The sequence below is a fragment of the Phascolarctos cinereus genome, unplaced genomic scaffold, assembly GCF_003287225.1.
Source record: "Phascolarctos cinereus isolate Bilbo 61053 unplaced genomic scaffold, phaCin_HiC Scaffold_726;HRSCAF=1367, whole genome shotgun sequence".
Taxonomy (NCBI): Eukaryota; Metazoa; Chordata; class Mammalia; order Diprotodontia; family Phascolarctidae; genus Phascolarctos; species Phascolarctos cinereus.
Window position 1 is genome coordinate 334584115 of NW_027556098.1, and position 26281 is coordinate 334610395.

Below are 26281 nucleotides of genomic sequence, written 5' to 3' on the forward strand. Positions count from 1 at the left end.
GTATGGGGAAACACCTTCTTCCCAGAAAAAGTAACCTTATAGGGCAAAGAAACAGAGGTACATGATTTTATAGACAGAGAAACCCACAGTCTGGCAAGGACAAGATGAGTCTGATTGATTCTATCTTGAAGGAAGTCTTTGCTATCTTAGACATTTGTGATCATTGTAATTGTTTATATTGTTCAATGCTATAGTTATGAAGATAAGACTCCAATGAAATAAATCACTTAGGCACAGTGTTCCTATTGTCCATAAAGCACAAGGGCCATAAACAGATAGGCTTGTGTTATTCCACTGTTCTGATGTATACTAAAACTGTGTCAAGTGCTTAATACTCACAGTTTCTAAATAGATCAAACTACTGGCCAACTGACATGGCCTGTGAACTACTTTTCTGCTGCCTCAGGTAGTTAACCCCAACCTTCTCCCAATTTTGGGTCTTGATAAAGAAACTCCTTCTACCTAAGCCTCCCTTGAACCTTGTATTGACCCCAAGCACTGCTCCACCATATCAAGGTCTAATTAGGAATGCTCTCCCCACATCTGTTACTGATTGCTTTTTTTTATCACCAAGCCAATTTATAGGGTATAAAACCTCTCCACTTGAACCTCAGCATTAAATGTACGCTTTCCCTGACATGACTCCCTCCCCCTCCTGTCAGGTGAGTTTTTTGTATTCCTAGGGACAAACCACAATCTATATAACCATATAGTATGGGTATCCTCCCTTCCTATCGACCTTTCTTCCTATCTTACCTCCCTTCTTTCCCTCTTTCCTTCCTTCCTTCCTTCCTTCCTTTCTTTCTTTCTTTCCTTCTTTCTTTGCTTGCTGTACTGCATAATAATAGAATTCTTGTCTGTACTACCAGTTTTTGCTTTAACCTGGGCTATGAGGCCAAATAAAGCAATATTTCCTGGCCAAAAAAAAATATTCTGATAAGATTAACTATAGAAAATACATTATCCCATAGGAAAAAAAAATATGACCTCTGGGAACTCTTGAGATACCAAGGTTAATATATTTTCTCTATTTCCTTTCTCCTTTGAAGTGCTGAGATTGATTGGGGACCTACTTCATCTTTGCTATATTATGAAAACCCCAAATTACTCTGTTAAGTGGAACTTTCTTTGTAGACTTCCCTTATACTAATAAATTCTTTTCTTGTTAGCTACTTCTTTGTTTCTGTAATTTCCAATCTGACCCACAATGCTATCATTAATATTTATTCACATATTCTTTTCCCCTTTAGGGTGGTTATGAAAAACTTTTTTTTTCATATTTGCAAATTAAAGGAATGTCTGTATCACACTTAATTTAAACTCCTGTGGCTGAGACACAACTATACCATAAAATAGTTCCGTGTTTCCAGAACCCATTTTTAATATTGCCGGGGCCATCTATACAACAAATGAATATATACATACAAGGTATATACAGGATAAATAAGAAGTAATTTTAAAAGAGAAGGCACTAGAATGAAGTCTAGGGAAAGGCTTCCTGTGGAAGATGTGATTTTACTTCAAACTTCATAAAATCCAGAGAAGCCAATAGGTGGAGATAAGATTATGTTCCAGGGGGGCAGCTAGGTGGCGCAATGGATAGAGCACCAGCCCTGAAGTCAGGAGTACCTGAGTTCAAATCCGGTCTCAGACCAAACACTTGACACTTACTAGCTGTGTGACCCTGGGCAAGTCACTTAACCCCAATTGCCTCAAAAAAAAAGTGTGGAAGATTATATTCCAGGCAGTGGGAAAAGAGAGAAAATGCCATGTGACTAGAAATGGAGCATCTTGTCCATGGAACAGAAAGACGGCCAGGGTCATTCGACCAAAGAGGAGGTGGCAGGGAGTAAGATGCAAGAAGATTGGAAGGAGACTGGATTATGAAGGACTCTTAATAATAAAGAAGAGATTTTGTATTTAATCCTGGGAGCCCAAGGAGTTTAGAAGCTCAAACTAGGTACTTGATCATCAGGTAGGTGGTAGGCAGGTTTGTGTTTGAGGAATATCACTTCTCTGACTGAGGAAAGGATAGATTGGGAATCAGACCTGAGGCAGGCAGACCCACTACCTGATTGTTAAAGCAGTCCAAGCGTGAGATGAGTGCCGGCACCAGCGTAAGGCACTATCGGAGGAGAGAACAGGACATTTTAGATATTTTAGGTGGTGAAGTGAATAGAGTACAGGGCTTAGATTCAGGAAGACTTATCTTCATGAGTTTATTTAATAGTATTTTATTTTTTTCCAAAAATGTAAAGATAGTTTTCAACATTTATTTTTTGAAAGATTTCGAATTCTGAATTTTTCTCCTTCCTTTCCCATTCCCCTCCCCAAGATGGCAAGCAATCTAATATGTTATACTTGTGCAATCAAGTAAAACATTTCCACATTAGTCATGTTATGAAAGAAAAAGCAGAACAAAAAGGGGGGAACCACACAACTCCACCCCACCCCCCCAAAAAAAGGGAAAATAGTATGCTTCATTTGTATTCAGACTCCATCAGTTCTTTCTCTGTGAATAGCATTTTCTATTTTGAGTCTTTTAGAATTATCTTGGATCATTGTATTGCTGAGAAGAGGTAAGTCAATCAGATTTGATCATCATACAATGTTACCATTACTGTGTAAAATGTTCTCCTGGTTCTGTTCACTTAACTCAGTATCAGTTCATGTAAGTCTTTCCAGGTTTTTCTGAAATCTGCCTGCTCGTTATTTCTCATAGCAACAGTATTTCATTCATATACCTTATTACATTCACATACCACAACTTGTTCAGCCATTCCCCAATTTATGGGCATCCACTCAATTTCCAATTCTTTGCCACTACAAAAAGAGTTGATATTAATATTTTGTGCATGTAAGTCTTTTTTCTCTTTTTTCTGATCTTTTTGGGATACAGACCTAGTAGTGGTATTGCTGGATCAAAGGGTATGCACAGTTTGATTGCCCTTTGGGCATAGTTCCAAATTGTTCTCCAGAATGCTTGGAACAGTTCGCAACTCCATTAACAGTGGATCAGTGTCCCAATTTCCCCACATCGTCTCCAACATTTATCATTTTCCTTTTCTGTCATTATAGCCAATCTGATAGGTGTCACCACTCTATTTCTTATCCAGTACCGAATAGTTTTGATCATGATTGTGAGGATGGTGTTGCCCTCTACAGTAATAAGGATAGTAGAAGGTGGGGATGGTTTAAAGAGAAATATAACAAGTTCAGTTCCAGATTTTAAGATTTCTACTGTGAATTTCATTTAAGATGTCTGATTCACAATTAGACATGTAGGTCAGCAGACAGGTTAGGGTAGAGTTGTCAGATTTAAGAATCATCAGGATAGAGATGATAATTAAATCCATGGGACCTGGTGACATTGCCAAGTAACATGAGAATGAGGAAGAAGAAAAGAGGGTCCAGGACAGAACCCTGTGTGTCATCTATGGTTAGTGGACATGACCTGAAGGAAGATGCAGCAAAGGAGATTGAGGAGTAATCTGATAGGTATAAATAAGAGAGGAACCAGAAGAGACAATCAAAGAAAAAGATGATGAACAGTTTCAAAGTCATTAGGAGGGTCAAGAAAAATGATGATTGAGAAATGGCCTTTGGATTTGTCAATTAGGAAATCATTGGTAAATTTGGAGAGAGTAATTTCTTTGGAATAGTGAAGAGGGAAGCTAGATTGTTGGGGTTTGTCATGAGACCAGGATAGAGATACAAGTCACAAGAATAGAACTGCAACCCAATTGACCTGAGGTTACCTGAGTAAACTTCCAAGAAAAAGGAATAGTAAGGGGGAATATTAAATCTGGCATGCATGGTTAAGTCTTAACAAAAGAGAATTAAAAATCAATTTTCAGTTTTGCAGGCTTAGGAAAAAAGTGAGAAGAAAAGTGGAAACACCTATTATGGATGTATTCCTCAAGGTGTTTAACCACAAAGAGCAAATGACTTATTAGATGATAGTGGGGATGGGAGCATCAAAACAGGGTTGGGTTTTTTTTTTTTGAGGATGGGGGAGGCATGGACATGTTTATAAGCAGTGAAGAACAATCTATTAGATAGGGAGATATTGAAGATAAGTGAGAAAGTGAGGATGACAGAGGAGGCAATCCATTGAAAGAGATGGGATGGAATGGGATCACTTACGTAGATAGAAATATTCACCTTAGTAAGGCCATCTATTAGTGAGAGACAGGTGAAGAGGAGATAATAGAAGGAGGTATCTGAGTGAGATTAGATAAAGAACAGGGGGAAACCAACTCATAGTGAATGTCTTTGATTTATTTTGTAAAATATGAGACAATATTCTCAATTTATAGGATGTGGCAAGAGAAATGATGGGGAGTGTGACGAGGAATGAAAAGGTTTGGAAGAGCCACTGTAGGAAGTAGCATAGTAAATGGATAAGAGAGGTTTAGAAAAATTGCCTGCCAGCTACGAGGGCCCAGCTGAAGTCGTATAACATAAACTTAGGGTGGATGTATTCGGAACCATTGTGTCATTTTCTCCACCTCTGTGCAAAGGCACAGATTGTGGAAATGATCCAAAGCTGAAGATTGGTTAGGCACAATTAGTGACATGATGAAGGGAACAAGAACTAAAGAGAAAAGACAGAATATCGAGTTGAACTGTTTTACCAATGGGTCAAAATGGGAAAGAGATGACAGTAGATAATTCAGGGTAATATCTTGAGGAGTTGAGGGATTGGAAGTCACAGTGTCTTTGAATATTGGGATTTTGTAAAAGAAGGCAGAAGGAAAGGTAGAAAGCAAATAAATTAGGGTCAGATAAGAAGATTTTAGATTTTATGCAGATGGAGGTGGTACATGTGTGGGTGATGGCATGAACAAGGGCCATGAGATGGGGGTACAGCAGGTCATAGGAAGCAAGTAAATTGAGCAACAGTTAGAGTTTTTGAGAAAGAGTCAATGCGAATATTGAAGACTCCTCATAGGAGGTCAGGAGCTGAGTGGAAGAGAAAAATGTGTGACATGCACTGAATTCATTAAGGAAAGGAAGTGACCTGGAGGTTTGTAGACAACAGCCACCTGGATTTTGATTTGAGTATGTTGGAAATTATTTTGCATTGTTTGAACTAAGCCTGAATGACTGAGAGAAGCCACATTTGATGTTTAGAGACCATATTTAATGCATAACTCAGGATATCCAGGTCATATTGATCCCCAAAATCTTCTAGAGGATCTGAATATTGATGCATCAATTGCAAATTTCCTAAAATGTACATTTTAATCAATCTGTGTGCCCTTATATGGAAACTCTTTATGTATCAGCCAATCAGACAACTGTTTTCTTGCTCCTTTGTTTGAATACTGTATAATGTGTAACTCAGAGGTTCAGGAAAGCAGACCACACATTTGAACTCTCCCCCTCTGCCAGATGACTTAATAAACTTCTTTCTAAACCTTTTTCAGTTCTAGATGTTTTTCATGAAAAAGATAAGGATTATGTGGATCTAAAAGGAGATGAGGTTACTAAGTGATGGAGGTAGGGGGAGAACCTGGAAATGGAAGTGGGGAACAAGGAGTATTCCAACTTCCCTGTCTCAACCAGAGAGCCAAAGGGAATGAGTAAAGGTGAATTCAGGATTGGAAGGGATTATGCAGCCGGTGAGGCTTTATAATTGGAGACGGGATGCTAAGTTTCAGTAACAGCCGATGGAAGGAGTTGGAGACGAAAATATTTAAGATAAGTAAGTTTATTGCCCATGGAATAAGCATTCCACAGGGCACAATGGAAGAGCTGGGTCATGTTTGGTAGAAAACTTGAGATGGGAGATTTGAGGGACATAAGAATAAAGATTTGGATGGTTGGGGATTGAAAAGGGTGGTTGGATGCTGATTTAAAAGGGTTCAGAATCACTGAGATGTGTAGGGTAGGCCTGGATGGGAATTAATTGTTGATTGTTGAGTGGAGGGTGACAGACAATTCTCTTACCAGATGAGGCTGGAGATCATGTGGGAGACATACAGCATGAGACAGAAGGCACAAGCTGAGATGAGAGGCCCCATTTCACTTCTCTTCCCTCCAAAGGCCTGAGATCAGGCAAGAGACCTTGCAGCAGGAGGTGGAGTTAGCATTAACAACGTAGCATTCTTGTTCTTGGCTCTGTGTCTCCACTCATCTTTCCAGATGGGACTGAGAATGAAGTTTCCCAAAGAACTGGTTTAGATCACAGTGTATAGGATCATCCTTTGGGGTGTGTGTGTGTGTGTGTCTGTGTGTGTGTTGTTATTATTTTCCTCTTGTGAATTACCTAATTTGTGGTATTTTTAGTTTATTTCCCCTATTTCTTGATCCTCTGCTTCTGTTATCACTCTTTTTTCTTCTTTTTGAGATTGTTCTATGTGTGGGAGGAGGGTTTGCTTTTTATTTATGCCAAGAACCCTTTGGTCAAGAACACTTTTAGTTGACTCCTCTATATAACTTCCCAGAATAAGATTTAAATACATAAAATAAAATACATAGAATTATAAAGTATGCCAATTACAATGAAATGCAGTTATCAAGTTTTTAATATTAACATAAAAGAATTGTGGGCTATGGCAAAGTATTTTTGTCTATTAATTAAATCATCAGCTTTATTTTATTTTTCTTATTTGTAAAGATTCTTATTTATTTTACTTTTGAGCTATTGTTGAATAATCTGTGCATCCCTTTATTTCATTTAGCTTCATCTTAGTGAGTGATTTAGAGTCATCTTTTGAATGTATTTTGGTAGTTTTTTGGGAAATATTTTAATCAACACTTTCAGCTTTCACTAATAATATTGGTCTATTTTCTGTTTTTTGGCTTTTTCTTTCAGTACTATCAGAGTATAAAACACATTTCATTGGAAGAGTATGAAAAAGTATCTTCTATCTCTATTTTGTAAAAATATACAATATAATAATTAATTGTACTTTGAGTATTTGATACAATTCACTTACTAGTCCTTCTGGACCTGAGGAACATTTTCCCATTTGGGTAATTCACTAGAAACCTATTGAATTTCCTTTTCAAATATTGGTTAAATTGCATTGTCTATGTTTTGGTTAGATTAGGTGTTTTATTTTTAAATGTTTTTCTATTTCACAGGTTTTTTTAGCTTTATTGGCATAAAATTAGACTACATAAGGTTTATCCTTCTATTCTGATATCACTTATATCCTCTTCATCTCTAATGATTTCAGTCTTCATTTTGATTGTAATAATAAGATTTTATTCTTCTTTTAAACATCAAATTAGCAATTGACATGTTTATTTTATTAGTCTTAAAATAGTTTCTACTTTTTTGAGATACATGATTGCCTGATTGCCACCTTAACTTAAAAAAAATCAGCTAGGGGCAGCTATGTAGTGCAGTGGATAGAGCACTGGCTCTGGAGTCAGGAGGACCTGAGTTCAAATCCTTACTAGCTGTGTGACTCTGGGCATGTCACTTAACCCCAAATGCTTCATTTAAAAAAAAAAATCAGACATAACTTTGTGACTGAGCCAGGTGTGGAACCTCAACCTCCTGGTTCCCTGGGCTCTTTCCATTATCCAAAGGAACTGGTACTCTTGTGCATTTCCAGCACTATGCCAAATGATAGCAGGAAGAGGAATATCTTTATTTTATCCTGTACTCATTGTGAAACCTTCAAGTGTTTTCCACTGAAAGTGTGATATGTCCATTGGCGGCGGCATAGAATTGGAAAGTAAGTACGGCGATACTCATCAATGCTACACAAGTTGTGGCATATGATTATGATGGAATACTATTGTGTTATAAGAAATGATAAGGAGGTGGTTTCAGAAGAAACATGGCAAGACCTATATGAACTGATGCAGAGTGAAGTGAGAAGAACCAGGAGACCATTGTGCACAGTAAAAGCAATGTTGTAATGATGATCAACTGTGAAAGACTTGGTACTCTGAGCAATGCAACGATCCAAGACAATCCCAAAGACTCAGGATGAAAAAATGCTATCTATCTCCAGAGAAACAACAGACGAACTCTGAGTATAAGCTGAAGTATAAATTTCTCTCTTTAAAAAAAATTTTTTTGCTTTTTTGTTGCGATATGGCTAATATGGAAATATGTTTTGCATGATTTCATGTGTATAGTTGATATATTGTTTGCTACTCAGTGGGTGAGGGAGGGGATCAGGAGGGAGAGAATATGGAACTCAAAATTTAAAAAGAAAAGTATGTTCAAAATAAATAAATAAAAACAACAAAGAAAAAAACAGCTGAAACATAATAGATACAACTTTCACTTTTTATTTCATCTTCATGTGTGAATCTTGATATTTTAGGGGTATTTCCTGAAAACCATGTGTTGCTAGATTTTTTACATTCTGATCTGCCACCATTCTTCATTTAGTAACTGAATTCTTGACATTTGCTTTCCAGATTATGACTGTTAGGTTTAGTTTTTCATTTCATTATCTGCTACTATGAAGTTTTCAGTATGGTTCCCAAGGTCCGTGTCATTTTAAAAGGAAAATCAATTAGAGGGGGAAAAAAGGAGAATGAAATCTGAACTAGTTACACCTAGTTGGGACCATCTGATTTCAATTCTCTAATATCACCCTGCTGATCCAGACTGGGCCAAGATGAATAAGTGGGATTCTTTTACTCTCTCCTCTTAAGCTGCTTTCATAATTAACTCTCTGGAGTTCAAAGGAGCCAAGAACTGATATTTCCTGGCTTGCCAATATAGCACTCATGTTCTATGCTACTCCTCACATATTTCTGAGTGGGATTAGGGATAGGGAGGATGAGATTTCCCTAAGTACTGGCTAGATCCAGAGCTTATAACATCATAATTTCTTGTTATTGTTGTTGTCACTATGTGTGTTGTTATTATTTTCCTCTTGGGGAATACATTACTTATGGTATTTTTTAGCTTATTTCCTCTGTTTCTTGATTGTCTGCTTCTCTTATCACTGTTTTCGCTTCCGAGATTTTTCTAAAGAAGGGATTTTTTTTAATTTTTTGTGTCAAGAAATCTTTGGCAGTTTGATGACTCCTAGTGATCTCTTTTCTGAATATTTTTAATGCACAAAATTTAAAAAAAGACATAGAATGACAAAAGATACAGATTACAATGAAATATAGTTAGCAAGATAACTTTTTAAAATACATGGATCCCCAGTAATGAGCCATTGTCCAAGCTGAATTGGTCTAAATCTTTCATGTTGCTATCTGTGCTGGAAGTCCCAGTGCCAGGCACCTGTAGGAAATCTAGCAGTGCCCCCAGCTACTAAAATCACTTGGAAAGAAAAAGTCCTCATACAGGCATTTTCCGTTCAGGCTGCAGCCAAACCACATGCTTATTTCTAGTATGTGCACTTACTACAAGGCACAAACAGGTGCTGTAGGTGAAATGCTGCCCCTGCCCCATGATCTCCTCCATCAGTTCTCCAGAATCAAAACATAAAAGAAATGGGATTGATGGGACTGAAAATGGCACAAAGAGCACCTCATTGTTGTTTTTATTGCATGGTACAGAGAGCATGGCCCTGAAACAAGATCAGATCCTACTGAGTTCCAGTCAGTCAACTATCTTGGCAGCAGCCCCAGTAAATGAAGTGTAGCCAAAAGTTGTCTAGGTATCCTAAACAACTGAGAAAAGTCCACAATGTATATAGGAAATTGTACCCCTGACACCAAAGGAAGTCTCATAGCCTTAAATACACTACAAATGAGGGTAGCAACCCCACCCCCCAAATCAGAACAGAAATAAATATTCTGAGGATTTTTACCCATCTGACCCCTGGGTGGTCAAATTTGACAAAATGGTATTCCATTACTGTCTCCATATCATAGTAAAAGCAATGGACTGAGTTTCCAAGCACCAGGGTTCCTCGTCCTAGTTCTTCCGGCAGTGTGGGGTTGTAGAAAGCTTGCTTGATTTGCAAATAGGAAACTTGTTTTAAACTCTAGCTCAGCCACTCTCTCTCTACGTAAGAGAACTTGGTCAAGTCACTTAACTTCTCTGAGCCTCAGTTTCCTCCTATTTTCTGTGAGGGAGCTAGACTAGATGACCTCTAGGTTCCCTACCAACCTAACATCATTCTTATGATGATCCTATGAATAGTTGAATACATTCAATTCAATTCAAACAGCTTTATTAAGAACTTTATATTAGGCAATTTGCTAGGAGCTGGGGATACAAAAACTAAAAAAAAAAGGAAATAGTCTCCACTGTCACATAGCATATTTTATATGTATTACAGCATATATTATATATATATATATACATATATATACATATATACATATATACATATATATACATATATACATATATACATATATATACATATATACATATATATACATATATATATATATATATATATATATACATATATATACATATATATATACATATATATATATATATATATATATATACAGCATATATTATCCTAAGATCAGAGGAAAAACATGTACAACCCTGGGCAAGTCACTTAACCCCACTGCCTAAAACAACAAAAAAAAAGAAAGAAAGAAAATATGTACAAAGATAAGTATATACAAACTACACACAATGGACATATGATATAATTGGTTTGGGAGGTAGGTCCAAGAATCCTATTTAGGGTAGGCAAGTCATTTTGCCTCCCCAGAGTTCTGTTGTTATGTATGAAACTAGATGGTGATGATTTGTACCCTCCAAGGGCCCTTCTAGTTCTAAAATTTTATGACACACAGGAATTGTGGAATAGAGTGCCTGAAGTTTATTTGAAGGATAAATACATATGTTTTTGATCTCTCTCAATTAGGGACAGATCATGAGAGAGCAATCATTTGTCCAGACTTTCTTAGAAAGACAGAAGAAAGGCTGGAAGGGTCCTGAGAAGGAAGTGGTTGGGAAAGCAAAAATGAGAGATCTTTCTTTAACATTATAAAATGACACCTCTCCTTTTTCATAGTCAAGGAAAATGCCCACCATTAAGTTGGACACACAGTTCTGGCAGTATTTCACATGAGGCACAGAAGAAAGGTGCTGCTTGCCTATGGCATAAAGATGGCCGCCACTGTGACTCTGTATAGCCATAAGCACAAAGAAGACTTCAGGCATAGGTGATCCATTAGAGATGCCAACACACCATCCAGTGTTGTCTGGTACCTCCACTGCCCAGTAGCATCTGTTTGAAATGAAGGACTGAGTACCAAGAACTTGGGCAAAATCACTGAATCTCCCAGTGTTGTTGGGCACTTCTGCCTGTGCACATCCATATCTCATACTCTTCAAGTCTGCAGAGATAATGACACCTGGATCGGCTGTGTCACGATCCAGAGTGATGTCCACTGTGGAGAAAAGAAGTTGAGGTTCAATGAATGGTATTATCAGAGATTCATTTTGTTTAACAGAGGATGGGATCAGGTGTGTACACTATGAAATGGCCATCAAGGTATCGCAGTAATACATAGAAAAAGTGACTGGATAGAGGCAGGACAGTTCCATAGTATGATGAGCAGAATGTTCTTGGGGTGTTACGTAGATGTGACAATGTGTTAGGTGCTGTTTTGGAAAATCTGGTTCTTTCTGCCCTTTTCTTGCTGAGTCTCACCCCAAAAAAATGGTTTACCAATGCCAGGATTTAATGTTTTAGTATTTTTGAGAAGAGATAACTTGAGGGGTCACATGGCAGCTGTCTTCAAGTACTTGAATGCTTTTGATGTGAAAGAAACCTTAAATTTCTCTGCTGGACCTCCCATGCTAGATCAAGGAGAATTGGTTAGATCTTGTAAAAAGTCATGTGTAGCCTTGATGTGAGAAAAACCTCCTTGGTAATGAGATCAATTTAAAAAAAACACACAGGGGCAGCTAGGTGGTGCAGTAGATAGCGCACCAGCCCTGGGTCAGGAGGACTTGAGTTCAAATGAGGCCTCAGATGCTTGACAGTTTACACTTAATAGCTGTGTGACCCTGGGCAAGTCACTTAACACCATTGCCTAGCCAAAAAAACAAAAACAAAAAAACAGAAAAATATGTGTTTGGGATTATCAGGCTCCTCGTTAGCAGATGATTTCAAGCAAAGTCTGAATGACGACTTAACAAATATCTTGCAGATAGAATCACTGTTCAGGCAAAAGTAAACTAGATGGCCACGGAAATAAATTCTTTCCAGCTGCAAGATTCTGAGTTTCTGTGAAAGTCAAATGGGTTCTAACCCAAAGGATAATTGGTCAAGGCTTGGAAATCTGTTGCCTCTTTATTACAGATCTTTTCACTCACCTTTAAATTTTAAAAGCATTTCTAGAATTCCAGGGATGGGATAAACAACCGTGTTTACGTGGAACATAACTACTTCCTTGTGGATCACAGATTTATTCCTATAGAAAACGAACACCAAGTTTAGGTCTCCAGTAATCATAAGAATCTTGGCACAGTCTTTATCCTTTTAGTCAGTCAAGGCCCATTAGCCCCAATTTGCTTAGAGCTTTCCAAATGAAGTAAGAATAGGAACCTACCTCTTTAGCACTCTTTTCATATCCTGAGGAAGAAAAAAAAATGATAATGGTTAGGACAATGCTGTATTTGAGGTAGGAAAATGAGACTTTGGAATGGATCAACATTTCATTGCCGCAGGGAAACCTACAGAGTAGGGAAGCATCTTGAAACTTCTTGGTCTGCAACATGCCTCACATACATTCCCCCCTTCTCTCCTCTCACACAGCTACCACATTAGCTCAGGCCCTATTCACCACTTGCCTAGACTATCGCCACGACCTTCCCATTTGTCATAATTCCTATAATCTCTCCCCACTCCAGTGCATGGTCTCCACAGCCACAGAAGTAATTTAATTGGAATGAACCTTAAAGTAGGAAAGTTTGCTGAATTACATGAAAAGAGGGATATTGGTGCAGTGGCAATGAAAAGAAAGGAATATTTTGCCTCATGTAATGAACTTGTGAGGGGAGGGACAAGGATGATAGTGCAAGGGAAAGTATCACCAGGACTGAACAGGACAGTAAGGGACTCAGTGTCAGCTATAGGAATCCAGGTCACAGAAAGAACATGAAAATAGAGAGCAATGAAAGGAAAGGTTTTAAGATGTTCAGAAAATCTTATGTCCTTCATATATTTGCATATAATTCATGCATATATGATCCATTTTCAAGAAAGGTGATCTGAATTTTTGAAATCTGGCGTTGTAATCAGTATACAACTATTTGTTAGGATGCTGCATGTGCACAACAGAAAAAATATGCATTATATATAAAAATGAATGCAAAGGAATATATTCAGTTGTATCATTTGAAAAACTGTATGTGCTTTCTAAATTTGTATTGGAGATGGAAGAGATCCATATCAGATTGAAGCACTCTTCATTTATACTCCACTTCATGATTTTTTGAGAAATGGATGGGGGCAGCTAGGTGGAACACTGGGTAGAGCACCAGCCCTGGAGTCAGGAGGACCTGAGTTCAAATCCAGCCTCAGACACATAACACTTACTAGCTGTGTGACCCTGGGCAAGTCACTTAGCCCCATTGCCTAGCCAAAAAAAAAAACCCAAAAAACAAAAACGAGAAATGGATGGCATTGTTAAGTTCCTGGCTTTATCTTTTATATTTCTTATGCATATTTCCCAACCCTTACCTGGAGCAAATCCATATCTGGTTTCCTGCACACCTCCTCTGACTCTCTGATCCTCTTCCTTAGTTCTTGATTTTGAAGAGATAATTTCCTTATTCTCTTCTTTAGACCTTTCACATTGGCCTTTCCCTGCCTCTCCACAATTGATAGATATTCATTTTTCTCCTCATCCAGAAAACATTGTATTTTCTGGAATTCAGAATAAATAGCCTCCTTTTGAGTCTTTACCTCCTCCTGCAATGAAATAGATGAGAGTGATGAAATACAGGAAGTGACATAACTTAAGTGGCATTGGTTGAGTGACGAGCTTTTTAGCTCACAATTAGGCTTTGATTTTGTTCATTTCTGTGGCCAAGGTCGGCCATGCATAGTGAGAGCATTTTCTGCAATGTTCCTATTGCACTATGCTTTGTGCTCCAAGCACAATCCTCCCTCCTCCTGCTTGAAAACACCACATCCCATAGGGGTGGCTAGGTGGCACAGTGGATAGAGCACTGGCCCTGAAGTCAGGAGGACCTGAGTTCAAATGCGACCTCAGACCAAACACTTGACACTTACTAGCTGTGTGACCCTGGACAAGTCACTTAACCCAAATTGCTTTAAAAAAAACCCAGCACATCCCTTCCTATGGTGCCCTCAGCCAGCTAAGCCTGGTTATAACTGTCCCTTGTTCCACTTGCCAACTATGAGTGTTTGGGCAAAACAGTTAGCCACTCAGACCCTCAGTGTCCTCAATTGTAACATTCAGTGGAGGCCACTGTCTCCTGCCAATCTGGGAAGGTTATTTTGAGGGAGCTCAGCGAACAATATGTGTTGATTGCTGAGAGATGAAGAAATAAATACTTGCCTCCAGTAGTGCCAATTTCACCTTCTCATTAGCTATCTGTTGCTCAACATCCTTAGTTTTTCTCCACAAATTGGTTACAGTTTCCTGGAGGTTCTCCTGTAAAATATATTTTTTTAAATACATGAATTCTTTTATCCATGAGGCAATTCAGTTCTACATTTTCAAAACTATTCATGTGTGAATGGCTGAGAGACCAATTAATAATGAAAGTACAGTGCTCTTACTTTTAAAACTACAAGTGAAATATGAAACTGGGAGCTTCAGGCCTATGTGGCCCATGGTGTGATGTTTAAGTTATTCAGAAAGCATGGTTCTGAGATCGATGGCCCAAGGGAGGAATGGGATAACTCATTCCCAGTGAGAAGGACTCCTTTAAATTTCAAAGACTTCATTATCTACATGTACCAACTCTGGAGCTTTCTCATCACCACATTTTTTTCCCCCTTTAGATCATAGGAACATAGAAGGAGAGATAGAAGGGTCCTTAGAGGCTATCTCATTCAACCCCCTAATTTTACAAATGAAGAACATACATCCCATTCCACTGGAATGTGCTTCCACACTCCGCTTATCCTGTTCATATTTTGGATTTCAAGTCTTAGAGGAAGGCCTATTTTCTATAGACACCATCACACATAACATTAGCCCACAAATATCTCTCTTGTAAAAAGATTGATATGTCCTAGGAGTAAGATATTCTAATGACCCCTTTGCCTCATCTAGATGTTTGACTCTGTGGACATAACTTGGCTATGTCTCAGTTTCTTCAAAAAAGTAAAGAGGCAACTAGAGTAGAGTATCTTGCACATCTTTTCGAGATGGAAGTCAGATAGTTCTTGGAGCACCTAACTTCCTTAAGGTACCGCTCAGGATTATACTATTTACTCCTTAGTTCAAATTTAATTTTCTGGGCTCCCAATGACACTGTCAGTTATTATTTTCTCAATGTCTTTGATAATTCAGTGTATACAGGGTGGTTGCATGCATGAAAAGAATCAAGCTTAGGAGCAAAGTAGAGGACCAAGAAGCCCCTCACCTACCTGCCTCACATTCAAGCAGGACTTAATATGAAAAAGAAAAGAGAACAAGTGTAGATCTAGGCCTAAGTAAGTCTGACAAGATAATCTCTCCTTTGTCCTGTCCACCTCCACCAGGAGGTAACTTTAGAGTGTCAAATACAACTGAAAAAATATGGTTAAATTGTCTTGTCTTCTCTAGTTGATGAAGAATGAAGGTGATACCAATTATCCTACCTGATGAAGATGGCCCTAACAATCTCAGATTACCTGACTCCATTTACTAAAAAGACTCAAGGGTACCACATCACACCTATTAGATTGGCCAACATGACAAAACAGGAAAATGATAAATATTGCAGAAGATGTGGGAAAATTGGAACACTAATTCATTGTTAGTGGAATTGTGAACTGATCTAACCATTTTGGAGAGCAATTTGGAACTATGCCCAAAGGGCTATAAAAATGTGCATACCCTTTGACCCAGCAATAGCACTTGTAAGATTGTATCCCAAAGAGATCATACAAATGGGAAAAGGACTCACATGTACAAAAATATTTCTATTCTGTGGTGGCAAAGAATTGGAAATTCAGGGGATGCCCATCAATTGGGAAATGGCTGAACAAGTTGTGGTATGTGAATATAATGGAATACTATTGTGCTATAAGAAACGATGAGCAATCAGACTTCAGAAAAACCTATAAAGACTTGTATGAACTGATGCCGAGTGAGATGGGAAGAACCAGGAGAATACTGTACACAGTAACAGCAATGTTGTGCTGTAACTAACTTTGATAGACTTAGGCCTTCTCAGCAATGCAAGAATCTATGACTTCTCCAAAAGTCTTGTGATGGAAAATGCTATCCACATCCAAAGAAAGAACTATGGAGTTTGAATGCAGATCAAAGCATACTATTTGCTCTTTTTTTCCTTCTGTTTTGTTTTGTTTCCTCTTTCTTGTAGTTCTAATTCTTCCTTAAGACATGACTAATATGAAAATATGTTCAATAGGAATGGATATGTAGAGCCTATATCAGATTGTAAGCTGTCTTGGGAAGGTAGGTGGGAGGGAGGGGGAGAAAAATTTAAAACTCGAAAGCTTATGGAAGTGATTATTGATAAATCAAAATAAATTAATAAAAAAAATTTAAAAATTAAAAAAAGACTCAGTGCTCTCCCTGAACACAACAGGGGTAGACATTTAAAACCAAGTTAGAAGAAGTATTTCAACATCAAGGGAAAGTTTCTGTTGATCTCAAACTATTAGTAAAAGCTCAGGCTGAGGCCAGAGCGCACAGCACAGTGCATTTCAACAACAGCCTTGTGAGCACTTAGAGCACAGTGACTGGCACCTGAAAACACCACATCTCTTCCTAGGATGATCTTTGCACACTGGAATGCAAATTTAAAATGTACTTGGGGATGGAGTGATGAATCCATTACTTACCCTGAAGTCCTCAGCAGCCTCATCTATACAATGGAGTGTATGAGCCTTATGCTTGTTAGACTCAGAACAGGACATACATATTGGGCTCTGGTCATCCTCACAGAACAGTTTCTGCACTTTCTGGTGTGTCTCACACTTGCTATGGCTTCCAGGGTATTGCAAACAATGAGGTCTTATTTTCTTGGCAATGGCTGCCAGTTTCCCAAGACCCACATTAGCTTTGAAAGCCCTGACCTGGAAGATGCTCCTGCACTCTGGGCAGGAGAAAGAGGGAGAGGCTTCCTGCCAGCACCTGAGTAGGCAACTATGGCAAAAACTGTGACCACACTCAATGGACATTGGGTTTTCCAAGTAATCCCTGCAGATGGAGCAAATGAGCTCTTCCTGGAAGTTTTCAATCATCTCTGGTAAAGAGGCCATGTTTCTGAGGAAAGAGAATGGAAAAGGTCAGTGATTGGGTCTGGGGACAGAAATGCCCTTAGTACCTGTGCACTTCAAATGGATCACCTTTATCATCTAATTTTCATTTCAGAGTACCCTCTCCAGAAAGGGAAAAGATGGAATATTTCACATTATGCAGTTCGGGAAAGTGAAGTAAGGAAAAGTGGGGATTTGGGACCCTCTCTGATCTCCTGGTCCTCTCCAGACCAGGAAAATACATCCAGCTGAAACACTATTTTAAAAGATTGAATTATTTTGGTTAAATTTCCTTCCTTTCCCAGCCCACATGTGTTCAACACTTCAATTATATCTTTTAAAGAACTCTGTGTGTGTGTGTGTGTGTGTGTGTGTGTGTGTCTTTCTATCTGTCTTAAAATTTATTGTTCCTTTTCCCTTTCACATCTCAGTCATTTGAGGAAAGGCTCCTCCCCACATCAAGTCTTCTCTTAGAACAACAACTAAATAGCCAAACAATAATTCTCCAAGAACCAAAGAATCCATTAACTATGGCTGACAGTACTTCCAGTCATCCATACCCATAATACCCCACACATCTGCAAAGATATGAAGGAGATAAGGTTTCTTAACTCTAATTTGGGGGCCAGCATAAAAATAATTACAATTTTGTCCTTTCCTTCTTTCATGTAAATGGCTGTAGTCCCTATTTATACTGGTTTTCCTGATGGTACAAATTTCAGTCGGCATCATATATTATGTCTTCCCCCTTTATTGGATGTCACAATAATGTTCCAACAAGGTCATTTATAATGGTTGGTCTAGCCACTCCCTGATTTACAATACCCACTGTGTTTCTAATTTTTTTGCTACTAGGAAAAAATGATCCAATGAATATTTGGCTAAATTTGGCACTGTTCTTTCTTCTTTTGACCTCTTTGACTATGACCAAAAGTGGCATCTCTGCATCTAAGTGTATAGATCGTGGATACTTTAGATCCATTTTTGAGGAAAATGACAAATGTCCTTCCCACATGCCTGGTCTAACTAATAGCTCCACCAGGAGTGCCTTAGTTTATCTGTCTTCTGGCAGACCTTTCAGCACTGCTCTTTGCCAGTTGGTTGGGTATGATGTTCAACTCTTGAATTTATTTGATCCTTACTGACTTGGAGAATTCTTTCATAGGAGTTGGCATGTTTAGGTATATTTGCAAAATTTATAAAGGGAGAAATTCAGAATAACTACATGGACAAGGGAAGATATTCTTACTTTCAGACTCCTACCACTACTTTTGGAGAAATGTCTCTCAACCTCAATGCCTGCCATATCACAGGGCACAATTCTTAAATCCTTGACACATAAATGAAATTTCCCATGGGGAAACTTACCTTCCTTTTTTCTTCTGGGATTTTTCCTTCAGCCTCACTGCTCTGCCTTTAGCTCTGTATTGAGCATAAGGAATCTCTGTGTCTTTCTCATCCTATGCCTTTTATATATGACTAGCACACTGAAGCCCCTCCCTCCTTCAACGTGTGAATTCCCCTGGTCTTGCCTTGATCCTGAGGTTTGTTGATACTTAGGGACTTAGCCCATGTACTAAGGAGGAAGAGTTCACAAGCCATTTTACCTTAGTCAAAATGAGAAAGATAAAAATACAATCTTTAGCTCTGCTTGGAAAACTTTCTTGTATCATAAATAGGTTTTCCACAAATAGAATTCAAAATAATCATTAAAATAAGCATATTTGGTAAGAGGAAAATGGGGAGTGGGTGTAATTAAAAAGAGTTAAGGTTTTACCTAAGACTCTCTTTCAAATACTTTTTGGATCAGGATTCTTTTTAAAGAATAACATTTATTAATAGCTTTTTATTTTTGCATCTCATTAAGTTCTGAGTTTATTCCATACTTTCCTTTATTCAGTAAGCCATTCTAACCAGTAAAGAAAAAAAAACACAGAAAGAGACCAAAAAGTAATTTTGCAAAGCTAATTAACATACACACCAAATACATTCAGTATTTCATGCCAAGCATCCCTTCTTCTCCAAAGGAGGGAGGAAAGTATCATTTTCTCATCTCTTCTTTGGGGCCAAGTTTAAGTATTATAATTCTATTGTCTTAATTTTGTCTTGTTGAGGGTCTTTCTAATAATATGTTAGCATTTATTCTATATGTTGTTCTCCTGGCCTTGCCTGCATCATTTATGTGTGTGTATATATAATTTTTTTTTTGCTTCTCTGAATTTCCACAATCCAGCTTTACTATAGTGCCCCCAACAGGCAGGTTATATTTTAGAATCCTTTCTTTCTCAGTTAATTGCGATATGACACCCTTGATTCTCTTGATCTTTAGGAAGGCAGGATACAAAAACATCAGGCCTGTAAGATTGCTGCAGAACCCCCAAGTATCACAGGGAATACTCACTAAGAACACACATGATCTCTACCACTAGCATAGAAAAGAGGAGGGAATATTTAAAGTTAACGTAATGGGATAGAGCAGGCTCAGAAGGAAGTGGGAATAAAGATAGTTTAGGCATTCTTGGATGCTCACATCGAAGTTGTGGAACCTGTTCAGAGGAGCATCTAGCAGGGTGACATGGCATTCATTTTATGGACATGTACTCCCTCCTTCCAGTCTCAGATCTATTTCCATCGCTGGATGCCCTGACAGGCCCATCTTCTTGCATGGTATCTATCACCTGGAGGGAGGTGATGGCAGGGGCTCATATTTTTAATCACTCCAATCCCACCATTTCTTCAGTGTAACACCTGACTTACAAATATGAGCCACACAGCATAAGATCAGCTGGTGGAATCAATGACCTGATTATCTTCAGCAACCACTCTCCTCCACCACCTTTATAAAGCAATCAACTATAGTTTTCCCTTAATCAATACCATTTTTCCCTCCCTTCCCATGACATCAAGTTGGTCCCAGCCATGCTTCATCTTCTACATAGGCCATCTTCTCGCCATCTACTCTACTTGTCACTGCATGGTGTGGCACCCTGAGCCTTCCTCTCTGTTCTGACGCTAACAACCCCAAAGGACTTGAGGCAATGGTGAGAGAGTGTGTGTGTTGGGGAAGCGAAGTGTGATTTCAGAGGACTTGAGATGAGGAGAAGCAGAGAAGCATTTCTCAACAGATAGCCTAAAAGTCTTGGAGAAGTATGAGATGAGGCCTTTTGTGGATTGATTGGTGGTTGGGTGCTGCGAAAGTTGTGGGGAAAAATTAGGGCATTGGTGGAACCTTGGCATGTGTAGCTGAGAAAACAGATCTGAGGCTTAGAGACCAAATTTATTCTTGCTTATCTCAAGTGCTAGCTTACATTGACCAGAAACCCATTCAAATCTGAAGACTAATGCCAAAAACTTATGGAATTTTCTCCCATTATACATCTCAAACAACCCATGTGTCTTATCTGGATACCCTGCTGGCCAATCATTCTTCCTTTGTTTGAATCCTATATTATGTGTAGCTAGCTCACAGGCACTCAGTGGGAATGGGCCACCAGCTCTGTGCTCTCCCCTGTGCTGCATGACTTAACAAACTTCTTTGTAAATTATCTTTCTTCTGGATTTTGTTCCCAGCTCACAGAGGCAGGAGAACAGAAGATAGATTTGGAATTGCTACCTGATAAGTGAAATAGATAATCAGTTGGGGGTGGCCGAATGACTAAGATCACTACCTGAGCACCCAGATGAAATTAGATGAAATCAATCAGTAGTCCACTCAGTACATTTTCCTAACTTAAATGCTTTTGCTGATTTTTTTTAAGAATGTGATGGGTGAAACCTGAAATAACTGCAGAAAAAGGGTTTGAGCTTCTGAGCCTCCTCAGCTTGGCAATTGACCCCATTACAGAGAGAAGACAGCTTTTTTTATGCATTAAAAGAAAACTATTAGCAGGATGTGAACCAGGATCAAGATGAGTAAATTTCCAACTTGGGAGAGCAAACAGGTGTAATTCCCTAATCTGGTACATTGTCCAGCTTCCCAGACATGCAAAGTTAGAATCAAATAACGCAATGAAGCTTTCTCCAAATTCCCAAAATTCAATAAACTTATCTTCAAGATATAATTTGGACTATAAATGTATTTGATTAAAAAGGGAAATAAGCCAGATCCAAAATTAAGTCACAAGATGGAGTCAGTGTGGTTCACTCAATTCCCACAATTCTCTCAAGAAGTGAAGAAAAGTAAGACTCATTTAACAGAACTCATTGGCTCTGCTATAGAGGTCATTCTCAGGTACATTTTGGACTAGTTGATATCTAAGGGGAAGGCCTCCAACTCTGCCATTTTGTGTTTGTAAGGCTCTGAAAAGTCCAAAGACAAGGACAGACTCAGGTGTGGCACTCACTTTGGCAGAGGTGTGAGTTCCATTGTACTGGCTGCTAATTCAATTAAGAGTGTGAATTTCTCATTATCAGCATTATCAGAACAAAGCTTATGGCAGAGGGGTGGTACTGAGGGCTAAGAATCAATATAATTACTGTCTTGTACTGGACAAGGTGAATCTCCACGTTCAGTTGGGAGGAACTGAGATTCAGAGAAAGCATCCTACTTTGAAACATTCAACATAGGTTTCTCTCTTAGGAATCTTATTTCCTTTTCTGAATTTCAGAATTGGTTCCATTTGCCAGAGATCAAAGAGGAAAGGTTACAGTTACAATGAAATGCTTTAATCCAACAGAAATTATGAATTAAATAGGACACCAGCCCCCTTCAGTTCTCACTTTGTAGGCTTTGCTGATTGACTCAGTTGGCTAAGATGTTCCAGCTTAGCTTTAGGTTTCTTCAGGGATTTGGATATTCAGTATGAATTGAAGAGCATTTCAGTTAGAATGAGGTTCTAGTTTCCATATGAGCATACTTCTCACATTGCCAATTTTTCTAAGTTCCAAAATGACTGTCTGGAGGTGAGCTTTGTGTTACATTGAAAAGGGTCTGGTCATTTATACTCAGAAACCCTGTCTGTGGGGCCATGGAGGAGGGTGAGAAGGATCAGCTGACAGAACAGAAGAGAGTGGCAGTGTCTTTTCAAATATGGGGGAGGGGACATTGCAAGAATTATCATCATCAACTACTCCTATTGGGAGATGAAATTCAGAGGGAAAGGAGGTCTGGAGAAAGAAAACACTTAGTATCCTGCCTATGAGGGAGTATTCATTGAAAATGTCTCTTTTAGAAAGTTCTCATTAGCCTTAGGGAGAGACAGAGTGTGATGCAACATAAAGAGAGATAGCTTCTGCATCAGGAAGATCTGGATTCATGCCACAACTCAGACATTTCCTGCTTGTGTATTCCCTTAACCTTCCTTTCATCTAACAAGTCACTTACTCCACCAAAGGTACCAAATGGTGAGAGGAGGGAAGAACTTTTCCCTCTTATGCTTCCAGTGCTTAAGCTTCATCTTGCAGAAAGCCAGGGATTCTACAAGGTGGAGGTTAGGAGGAACACCCACAGCAGGGGCCCAGTCTGTGCAAAGATGCAAAATGCATATTTGTTGGTGGGAAAGAGCAAGCAGGACAGGAACACTGGAAGGTAAAGTTCATGCAGGGGAATGATGGATTAAAAAAAGAAATCTACAACTTGAAAGACAGAAAGAGGCCAGGTTGTGAAAAGCTTTAAATGCTAACCAAAACAGTTTGTGTTTAAAGATGGGTATAATTAATAATAACCAAAGGTAGTTACAAAGAAGAGATATAAGAAGACACTTCTTCCTTCCCCTTCTTTTCCAGGGTAGAGAAATAGGAATGTAGGATACTGTCTATAACATCTTGAGGAAGATTAACATTATGCTGTATCATTTGATAATTAATATTACTCTGTAATCCATTTCCCTCTATTTTGTCAGAACCCTATCTCTTAGCCCAGGGGTGGGGAACCTGCAGCCCTGAGGCAACCCGTGGCCTTCTAGGTCCTTGGGTCAAGCTTTCTGACTGAGTCCAAGTTTTATAGAACAAATCCTTTTATTGAGGGGATTTGTTCTGTGCAGTTTCAATTTAGTCAAAGTGCTGAATTTGAGGACCTAGAGGGCTATGTGTAGGCTTGAGGCCAGAATTAGACTAACTGAAAATGAAACCTCTCCAACTCCTATTCCCTAGAGCATCTCCTTATTAACCAATTTAAAGTGGGACCCCATTTTGTGTACACCTTAAATAGAGAAACAGCTTGGGCTACGCCCTCTTGTGGGGGACAACTCTACTGTTTTCACTTTTCCTTTTCAAAGTTAGGGGTGACTTGATCTTCAGGAGAAAGGCCAAACAGGGGAGATCCTCATTAGAATGATTTTGTTTTCCAGCCAAGATTACAAGAGGCTGCTGAAGCCCATCAAGCAATTAACATTCCCTAATTGCTGGAAAAGGGTATAATCAGCTACACCTGAAGGTCAAACCACTTGCCAATCAGGATTGCCTTACCTTTACCAGGGGAAGTACAAATTATTATGGTCTGGCCAATCAGTAGGGAGTCACTATTAGGTTGAAAAGATCCTGTTGGCCCTCACTCAAGGTCTCTGTTCCTTGGTAGAGTGAGGTCAAAATCCCAATGCCTTGGTTACTAGTAGCCTAACTAAAAAACTGATCATGCTCAGGTACTTGGCTCTTCTGAGGTGCCAGTGTGACCCATTTACCTAATAGTTTATGCATTCCTTGCCTTCCAATAAAAAATTGCTCCAAACATATTTGTATTGGTGATTTCTTTTCCTCCTTCTTTGTTGTTTTTGGCATAAATGCCTAATAGTGGTACAACTGGGTCATCAGGTATAAAAAGATTAGGAATTTAAGGAGCATAGGCTGAGATTGCTGTGTTGGCCCTCCCCCATCCCCAGTAGAAAGCAGACAGAGTCAGATTGCAAAATAAGACAAATATATATATATATATGTATGTATTTTTTCCAGACATAGCCAATATGAAGATTTGTCTTCATTGACTATATAGGTTTGAAATGGAATTTTTTTTAAGTTCTTGATTGTTGCATAGGGCATGGAGTGAATTAGGAGGGTGAGATGACAGATATTTTCTGTTTAAAAAAAAGAATATAATTTAAAATTTAAAAAGCCAGTGTAACAAAATAACTAGAATTTGGAGGAAAGAAGAAGTGAGTTTGAATACTTCAGACATTTTGAAGCTGTGTAATGCTAGGCAAAGCATTTCAATCTCTCTGAGCTATTTTGCCCTTATCTGTACAATCGGGATAAGTATTATGTGTTTACCTTAAAATGTTATTGTGACAATTAAATGAGATCATGTGTGTAAAGTGCCTTGAAAATCTTATGCACTTGAAATGTGAGCTATTATTTTTTTTTCCCTATGGGGAAATAGTGATTGTTACAACTCTCCCATGGTGGAACAAATAAAGCCCTACTCAAACTGTTCCTCCTGTTTTCCTTCCTCAAAATGCTTTCCAGTTGACAAATTCTTTAAAAGGGTTGAAAGGTCTCCTTTTTGAGGCTTAGTAAGTAAAAACTACCCTACGCATTCCAACCTCCTGGGAGTTTCAGGCTGATGCATGGAAGTTTTACAAACAATTTAAAATCATCTGTAATTAAGGTTGGCTAAAGAGTATGGCCAGGCAAAAAGAGACCTGAGGAATATGAATCAATGCTGACAGGGTTTGGTCAGTTTCCTTTCTGTTTCCCTCTTCAAAATGCTTTCCAGTTGACAAATTAGATGATCTTTATTTCCTACATGACCAGATATTCTGATAAGGAATGTATAAACCCACTCATACTAACCTTATCATTGGCAACTCCTAAGAAGCCAAGGTAAACAATTCTAGCACCAGTTAACACTTTCTCCTCTAAATCACCTGACATCTTGTAGCAATTACTCTGTCAACCTGATGGAACCAGCCTCGAACTTGTGGGTGACAGAGCTAAACAAAACAGGCTGGAGACAGGAAAATTAGGAATCAAATAGAAGTTTAATTCAAAGTGAGAGAAATGACTTGCAAGCCAGGACACATGTACCTGAGCCCTGCCCCGTTGGGGCTGAAGGGAACCTACTTTAGTGTAGGGAGATTTCAATACTTATACCAATGGCTGTGCAGTGAGCTGTAGCCCTGACAATATCGGGTGATGGCAACAATGTGACAACTTTGATTTCCATCAGGACTTCATGACCAGAAACAATTCTGGGATTTTGCTATATGGCTGAGATCATCCAGAGGGTGAGTGCAAAGCTCAGGGCACAGCTTGCTTGCTTGCTAAGCCTTAGCTCTGGAAAACAGGATGTCTCCTAATATTTCCCCATTTTGGCCAAAGGGAGGGAGTCTGGAAGGACTCCTACCCTTCTGGCCAATAAAGGAGAGGCAGGTATAAGCCAAGATGCCAGGAGAGGCCAACTGGGTCAGGATGAGATGTTGCTCAGGGGGTTAGTTCCTTTTAGTGGACCTATCAGATAAGTGTGTCCCAGATATCATTATTAGCCATTGTTTGCTTACAAGCGTAATAGGAGTGGGGACACCAAGAATGTAGAGGAAGAAAATGCCAGCACATGCTTGAATCAGGGCCTTGGTGGTTGGGCACATAACAAAAGGGAAGAAGAGGAAAAAACTAGGACAGCATATTCAGCCCACACCCAGAATCTTGGGATAGCTGTCTTATCTGGGTGGTGACTGCTTCTGGGTCTATGCTAGATGAACCTCGAGGTCCCTGGAAGGTTCAGCTGTTCACTCAGGACTAGGGGCTTTCTTCAGATGATCCAGGAGTCCACACCCACAAGTTTGGCAGTTGTGGGAGTAGTCAGAAGCACCTACCTTGTAGGGGCCCTTAGAAGACATGGAGGTTGACAATTGTGAGAAAACTCCTTGTATCACTCTTTGGATCCGAGTTTCTGGTCAGCATAACATAGGTCCTTAGTTAACAGTCTCTGAATAGCACATAGAGATAGGCCAGTTTCCCAGCCATGTAGGGCTAGGTTCAAACAATGCAATAAAGTTTTCTCCCAATTCCCATAATTACAC

At 38.9% G+C, this 26281-nt stretch overlaps 1 protein-coding gene across 1 annotated transcript; it reads right to left on the minus strand.

Annotated features, from left to right (window-relative positions):
- Window positions 1-10620: 10620 nt before the first annotated feature.
- Window positions 10621-17329, minus strand: LOC110213384 (putative E3 ubiquitin-protein ligase TRIML1). Its single transcript, XM_078146195.1, has 5 exons — window positions 16914-17329; window positions 13605-13835; window positions 12472-12494; window positions 12236-12333; window positions 10621-11304 (listed from the first exon to the last, which is right to left on the minus strand). Exons 1-5 carry the CDS (start codon window positions 17313-17315, stop codon window positions 10772-10774), a joined length of 1287 nt encoding a protein of 428 aa, XP_078002321.1. The 5' UTR covers window positions 17316-17329; the 3' UTR covers window positions 10621-10771.
- Window positions 17330-26281: the final 8952 nt, after the last annotated feature.

Coding starts and splice junctions, on each gene's coding strand:
- LOC110213384 (XM_078146195.1), bottom strand. CDS start 17,315: ATGATTGAAAACTTCCAGGAAGAGCTCATTTGCTCCATCTGCAGGGAT. Junction 12,495..13,604: donor CAGATATGGATTTGCTCCAG/GTAAGGGTTGGG, acceptor TTTCTTCCTCAG/GATATGAAAAGAGTGCTAAA. Junction 11,305..12,235: donor AATGCTTTTAAAATTTAAAG/GTGAGTGAAAAG, acceptor TTTTCTCCACAG/TGGACATCACTCTGGATCGT.